This window comes from Sceloporus occidentalis, unplaced genomic scaffold (genome assembly GCF_023333645.1).
Source record: "Sceloporus occidentalis isolate IW3139 unplaced genomic scaffold, rSceOcc1.0.p SCAF_11, whole genome shotgun sequence".
Taxonomy (NCBI): Eukaryota; Metazoa; Chordata; class Lepidosauria; order Squamata; family Phrynosomatidae; genus Sceloporus; species Sceloporus occidentalis.
Genome location: NW_028316991.1, coordinates 1021495 through 1029625, shown reverse-complemented (window position 1 = coordinate 1029625; position 8131 = coordinate 1021495). Strand labels below are relative to the sequence as shown.

Here is an 8131-nt window from a genome sequence, read left to right as displayed (position 1 = left end):
CAGTAGTTGACGTCCTTCCATTCATCACTGATGAATGAATCCTGTTATGAGGATTGAAGAAGGGTGTAGATGGTGTGTTTAGGTTGCAGAGTGATGTGAAAGTGATGAAATTATAGTAGGGGGCTCCTGCCTCTGCTTCTTTTGGGAACAAGGCCACGCCCCAGGTGTCACCAGCAAACATAAAAATATTTTGGGGCAATGTATACCATTTTGTTGGCTAAACCATTGATATTGATAACTTCAGAGTATTACTAGCACGTAACATGTCTTCGTGGTTACCAAATAACAAACTTGTATGTGTGTTGCCTGTTATTGGCATATATGTAGAATACATAGTTCAGCATCCTAAGATGACAATTCATCAGATTCGCAGGAGGTGTTTGTTACGAGTAAAGGTGTATCACTGTGCTACCATCATCCTCTTCTTCAGAGAGCCACCTTAAAAAAAACAGGAAAAAAATACAAGTATATAGTGATTCCGTTTATGCAAAATATTTTAGGTATAATTATTGCAACTGTGTTCATTGGTTCAAAAAATTCACTTTTTAAGGACCTAACGGCATAATAATAGGGGACGGTAAAGTAGATATCAGGAATAGTTATAGAATACTAATGCTTTGGACAGAATGCTTGCAAGGGGCATACTTATGTCCCTTGCTGAAAAAGAGAGACTTTTTTTTTAGTGGTGGGTGAGATTCATTTTGTACCTTCTCCAATACCCCATCAGTGGTAATAATCCAACCTTGTCTCACCCACCACTTCTTATGTTTTTTTATGGGGGTTCCTGTAGTATCCACTATCCAGGGGTTTCTGGGATTTATAGAAACTGGGGCCTTTTAGGTGCAGAAGGTGCAAAAGGTTTTAAGGAGCTGAAGTTGAACATGTATAAAGATAATTGTTTCTATTAAATATTAGTGCAAAAATGGGCACCTGTTTGTATGGTAAATTATAAATAGGGAAACTGCACATAAGGATAGATTTGAATGAGTTTAAAAAGCCTAACAGTTCCCCTGCTTAGGTTTTCTTGGAATCTGTGAATGATTCAATAACCTTATGATAAAACTATTAATCATTTCAACATCATGACATTATGCCATTTACATAGTAATGATAAATATTTTAAGATAGCCTTGCATGAAATACCTCAATGGCTGCCTCATCATACCATGTGCACTCGAAATAGCCAATTTGTAGATCATGCTTTACCAACTTGAAAATAAATCTATAAATCTAAATTCAATTAACGCAAACCTGCTGCATCTGAAGAGAGCCGTTTCATTTGTAGTTACATTTGTGATCTCAATCTTATCCAAGAACCAGCCACTCCCTGGTACGACAAAAGAAAGATTGTGTGTTATTGCCATTGTGGTGACATACACAGAACCTGACAATCCCTGTACACAAATGGTTGTACATAATGTAGTCATGTTGGCAGTATAGAGACATGATACAATAATTTACTGTGTTTGAGAACACGTGGATTCATTACAATTATCAATTACATTCTTGAGGTCTTGAGTGTTAACTAAGTCATCTTATGATGATGCTGGGCCACTGAACTTAACAGAAACGTATATTGGCATTCTGAGTTGCTGGAGAAAAACAAATATGCAGAGAAACGAGACAGGAAGAGAAATCGTTTGGTAGGGAAAATGTGAATGAGCAGGAGAAAAAACGGAAACATAGTTCATAAAATAAGGAGAGGTTAAAAGACAGGAAGAGAAAAGTCAAGCATTAGCAAGAAAGATGACAGCTGGGAGCAACTGTATATGTAATTAATCATTTGTGTAGCATTTTTTATATGTATTTGTTTATACTAATGGTTCACATTCTTTTTAATATGCTGATTACACTTTTACTTTTCATAATAGAGATGACCTTAAACTTGTTGGTTTTGACACCCTCAGTTAATAATGTTTGGCCTTTAGTCGTTCAATCTGTTTAGCTATTGGTCTTTGTGCTTCGAAAATACATCTAAAATCTATAATTTTTTACAATTGTATTTTTTGGTTATACGCTTTTAGATTTCGTTGTGTTTTTATGATATAAATTCTTTATTTATATTTAAAAAAAAGAAGATGGCCTACTATATAAATACCCACAGGATTAAAAAAGGTTAGCAATCCCTAACTTGCTAGACAGAAAACAAAAGAAAATGGAACCTTTAATGATAAGCATACTTAAATATTCTATTATACAAACTGCACAGCTGCAGACCCTGTCCTGAGGGGGTTAATAACGGATGGCAAAAGTGCAACTAAGTGTGTGCTTCCTCTTCTATGGTCCACCAATTCTGCACTATCAAAAATGCCATAACTTGTCCCCACATTGAGGAGAGGAGTAATTTACACCTACTAGCCTATCTCACCCTCATAAATTCCTGAGGTGCCTTGATAACAAAAATAAATAATTAATTGAACCCAATGCGGTTTTCCACGTAGCATCACGCTATGTTTCCTCAGGGGATTTGGGTTATCTTGTACAATTAGTGGACCATGCAGCATATGAGGGCAACCATGAGAGTTAGCATGACTGCAAGTGTGTCCCGCTCAAGACACTCAAAAACAATATACAATATTCATGAACATGTAAGGTATCCAGCCAAAAATCAGTGATGTACTGCCACTACCACCACACCCAACATTTATGATCAAGCTATCAGTCTATCAGGATGTGGCCCCCACCAGTATGACACATTATGACCCATACTAAGTATTTTATAGAGGTAACTCTCTGCTGCAAGAACAGGTCCTATTTTCTTAAAAATAAATATTTCCTTAAATAAATGATGCTTCCCTGACCAGCCTTTTAAAAAGATTTCATTGTCACATTAAAGAGATATTACTTTATTGGGCATGACCAAACCACATGGGAAAAAGTGCTTCTACCCAACTGGCAGCACCAACAGCTATCTGATATTATTATAAATAAGACGGAGGTCCACTTCTGGAAGAAATATAGTCAGGATAAAGTCTGTATGCCACTGTTCCCTAGTAAGTGAAAAGTCTCCCAACATTTTGCAAAATAAAGAAATGGAGCAACTTGGGAACAAAACGTCATTATACATCACAGAAATCAAACGGGAGTGTCTATTCTCCTCTAAAACATACCGTTCAAAAAAGAAGATGCCTACCCTTGGCGTTTTGACACAGTGTGTGGCAACTGGTGGTAGGTTGTCAGCCTGGCTAGGTACCCTTACACAAAGATTGGTTTCACCTCCCCATCCCCTAGTATATCCTCAATCCTGACATTGCCTTCTGGGAACAAATTACTAAAATGTTGGATTCAGTGATGGGTAGAAAACAAGGGTTAACCATGAGAGGTATGCAAGGAGAAGGGAAGGCCATGAACTGGAATTGCTGACAACACATATCCCAAATCCTAAATCTGTAGACAATTTAGCAATGGAATTCTTCAACAAGCAGGGACATCCTAGTGGCTGCTTGATTAAACAAGCTTGATTTTTACAGAGAACAATATATGTGTAAGGCACAATTGATTCACTTTTTGTGTGTTTGGCTCATAATTCAGTGGATGATATTGCATAGTAGACATGGTAGAGGCGGAGAGCCAGTGCCTGGTGTCACAAAATACATATATTTGACTCTGTGGATGATGTAAGGTAGTTAAAATAATTTTGAAAATGAAGATCTTCTAAAAACTTTCTATAGCCCTTGTCAAGTGGTTACTTGATGCAAATTCTATAAAATTGCCATAAAAATCTTTTTATAGATATAGACATTTGGGTGCCCCTTTGCAAGGTTTAGGTTTTACTTGTTATCAATCCTGCTGTATTATACAAATGCAAACTTACCGAGTCCTTTGCCATCATGGCCTACTTCAATATGTAAGATTCTTCCCAAACGTTTTGATAGAATTCTAAATGTATCAACCTGAAAATTAGCAAAGAAAAATGTATATTTTGTACAAAAAATATGAAATGTGACGGATTACAAATATGGGTGATATCTATGTACAGTGAATAATGAGAATTCTAAAAATTGTTAGGAAAGATGGCCTCTGATATACAAGCAAACACCACATTTGAAATTCATCTTGCGATAACTTTGCAAAATACCGTAGCCAGACACTTAAGGGAATATCTTGTTGGCTCCTCCAGTGATCTCTAAGTAATTGGGATCTGACAGGAACAACTGGGAATTAGAGATGATTAGGCTAATTCTACAGAGAAACGTTCCAAATTATTAGCATGACTGTCCCGTTAGGGAGCCGTTTCTATTGTTAGTTGATTTATTATTATTTTGTTAAATACAGATGACATATATATACTGTATATGTACACAAAGAAAGGCTAGGATGTATGTATATATATATATATATATATATATATATATATATATATATATATATATATATATACAAATAATAAACTCACAATGTTAGTACTGAAAATGTATAACCATACGCTCCATGTGCTCCAGACATCTCCAGTCATTATAGATATGTTTTGACACAGAAGTTTATTCTCTAAAATAGGAGTTTGTAGGTGAGTTTGCGAGAGAGTGGTGGCTTCATCCTACACTGGTTATTATGAATTATGAGGGGTCAGCCGTGGTATGTTTCTACTATATGGTCCTACATAATGTATAGTGAGGAGGCATAGTGAAGAGAATTCTCACTGATTAAACTAAGGTTGAGCCCTTCTTGAAGGAGAAATTTACTGTTGGTTGGCCCTTTATAAAATGTCATGAGGTTGGTGAACTGAAGCTGTGATTGTCTTATACAACCCAACTGGTGTTTTTTTTCATTGTAGAAACATGGACCTTGTTTAGACTATAGGAATTAGCTAAATCATGAATGTAAACTGGGTAACAGCAAATCAGCTGTAGTGAATCTGAATATGTTTTTGAAAAACGCAATATAAGAAGGATTAATGTTGTTTAATGTCCAGCAACAAAAAGCAATAGAAATGATTTGAATGCATGTTTCCCTTAGTTAACACTACATACTTCTGATACACTTTCCACAATGCAACACCTTCTAATTGCATGGGATGCTCCTTGGGAATCATAGTGAAAATCTGGTATCTATGGTGTAATTGGTAGTTGGATGGATTAAGAACACTTGCTTGTGATACATTATTTTTAAAGAGTAAGCTGCATATAAATCTGTATATGGTTGATGACATAAATTTATACAAATGGAAGTAAAAACAAAGAAAGGTGCCAGTATGTTTTATTATTCATGGGACTGTAGTGTCATGTCTTAAAATGCAGGATCCTCTGACTGATATGGTGCTTACCTCTCTATCATATCTTCAATGCATCTCTCTTTAGGGACAGCTCCTTTTTAGGACCCAAACCCCTTTGCCCCTCCCTAACGGGAGCTCAGAATATTTGCTGTGTATAAGCATATAATTGTATTCTACAGCCTTACAAATACAATAAATGTCTTTGCAAATTAAACTGTGTGGATAAAATGTAACTTTTTGCATGAATAGCTATCAATAGGTCACAAAGCCTTTTGGAATTTCTTGCTAAAGCTCTGTCCCCTTGTACCACTAAATCAGTGGCATAACAAAAATGCTATGTTGAGGCTTCTGTAATATACACAAACACACACTAACATAAGTATATTACTGTGTGTGTGTCTAACATTTAAATAGTTTGGAACTTAGCCATATAGATGCAGTGGTGTCACAAATATAGATCCAAATCATCTATACTCATACTATATAGATTGCTTGTAAAACACCCCAAATGCAATTTCAAGTATACAGGCAATCCGTACCCTCCTAAATAAATGTATGCCATATTTATGTCATTAGTTATGTCAGGGAAGCACTAGTAAACGCCTCTTCTGTGAAGTCAGAAATTGACAAGAAGCCAGATAAGAGGGGCAAAGTGTCCTTGATGTTGCTCTGATTTGAAGATTTTGGGCTACTTCCTTAACATTTGGGGTCTATAGAGTTATCATGGCTTTAGACAGCATTTACACCCTGAATGTATCCTTTCTATGCTCCTGTAATTACTGACTTTCTGGTTATTCCCCAAAATATTTGGACAGGATAAGATAACATGCAATAAGCATAATGTTAGACAACGGTATTATGACATTATATAGTCAAGTCACTTGACTTGCACCTTACCCTGAGTTTAAGGATGCCAGTCTTCTCCTGTATGATGTCATTGCTCAATATTTAAATAAACATTTCAAATGTTTTCTCAAAGACTGTTCTAATTTTGTTGTGATAAATCTTGTCAACAATGACACAATATCTTCTTATGAAAGAAAAAGACTAACATGTTCTTACCATTCCCCTTTCAAAAGGATTATGGTCCTCCAATTGCTGTGTTAGCTCAACTGGTCCAAATGAATCCCATTCACCAAATAAATGTATATGTACGTGGGCATCTGTGCCTGCTGATGTCACATCACCTGTGTACACTTTAATCAGATGTTCCACTAGCTCATCTTTCACAATTTCCTTCTGATCAAAGTTAAGCAATCTAATGTGGTTGGATTCTTGTTCTTCATGAACAACTTCAGACAAAGGAACTTTCCTCCAAATAGCTGGTTCATTGGCAATAACTGAAAAGTCCCTAGGAGAGGCAAATGATTTCAGTTAGCAGAAAGCTATATTTTGAGGAGTTCTGTAAATATTTCCGTTTAGAATTTGTTTTTAGTTATAAATTCTAACAGGGTAAGCATATCAGATCACAACCTAATGTGTATGAAATAAATTCTCAACCTACTGGTTTAATTCAAATATGTACACCTCCTGCTTTGAAGACTCCTGTATTTGGATCTTCTTGATATGTAGTTGGCAATCTGTAATGCATAGACACAGATGGTTACATGGCTAAAATGTAAACTCTAAGTGAATACACTGTGCTGAAAAATGTATACATTATTTATTATATTATTATAATTTATAAATTAATGTAAAATTGCAAAAAGCACATAGCCTCACTACTGTCCACTGGGCAAGGACAGTGGGTGAGGGGGCACAGTCTATGTTCTCACAAAAAATTATTAGCAAACACTCCCACAGGGTAAGAGTAGCTTCATCGTAATCACTAGGAGCTTGTGGGGACCCAATTTTTATTTAATGTCATTATTACTGTATTTATTTTAACATGTGGGAACGAATAAGACGCATGTGTGTTGGAGGCTGAGATCAACAGTGACTCACACATTTTTAAGTCTCATGTAGAGCCGCAGGTACATTCTCTGACCGCCCGCTCCGCCCGCAACACCCGAAAAACCGCTCGCACCTGCAAGTTTTTTAACTGGTTCCACATGTCAATGCAGTTCTATAGTCCCATGTACTCACAAGCACCTGAATATATCTATTTAAGTTTCTTTACAAATTTCTCTACGAGTCAAGTTTCTTTTCCTCAACCTTGTACAACTCCTTGATTTTCCTTTGCTATATCCCATCCAGGGCTTTCCTTTTTTTTGTTTTTAATGGTCATCCATTGGGCATACCTTCTACTTTCTTTTTTCCAACAAACATTTCTTTCTCTGATCATGCACATTTCCGCTATATATATAAATCCTCGTTGTGCATTCATAAGTTTTACTTTATTTTTCCCTAGTATGAACATCTCATCCAACGGAAATCAATAGGTTCCTTTTCTATGTACGGACAAGGACACAACGGAATGTATTTTCAGCCAAAGTTCAAGGCTGGTTTTTGTATGCAAGGTGTTCTTAGTCACAGATAGTCCCCAACTTATCTTCTGTACCATGATATAACCCAAACGAGCCATCAGTGGCTATATCAGCACTGAGTGATGAGCGCTATTGGGTTCTGACTGAAGAGCAGCACTGGGGCAAAATTCTGAAAAGAGGGCGATAATGCTTTCATTCTCAGAGTCCTAACTCACGTATGATACAGCCGTTCATCAATTTCTCAATTTCCCAGGGTGTTCGGTTTATTGTGAGCAGGTTGAACACAGAGTAGGTTGAATTTATTTTTATCCCTATGTACATTTAAATATAATAGCCCTTTGTAAAATCATTTCTGTCCTTTATGTTTAGCTCCTGTGTGTTCTTTCTTTCCTCCATCTTGTCCTCTCATGCTCTTCTTTTTTCTTTCATTACAAAGTCAAGATTTAACCCTATATTTTTGTCACTGCTGTCTGTTTTCTTCTCCCTCTCAACT

General features: G+C 36.3%; 1 protein-coding gene across 1 annotated transcript in view; it reads right to left on the bottom strand.

The window, feature by feature from the left end:
- Window positions 1–383: 383 nt before the first annotated feature.
- The window catches only part of LOC149305406 (lipoxygenase homology domain-containing protein 1-like), a 113809-nt gene continuing 106061 nt past the window's right edge, over window positions 384–8131 (bottom strand). The window contains exons 54-58 of the mRNA XM_089477494.1: window positions 6717–6792; window positions 6275–6563; window positions 3815–3893; window positions 1252–1327; window positions 384–438 (exon numbers count right to left, since the gene is read on the bottom strand). Coding sequence (XP_089333620.1) covers window positions 384–438; window positions 1252–1327; window positions 3815–3893; window positions 6275–6563; window positions 6717–6792 — 575 coding nt within the window. The remainder of the gene's footprint in view (window positions 439–1251; window positions 1328–3814; window positions 3894–6274; window positions 6564–6716; window positions 6793–8131) is intronic.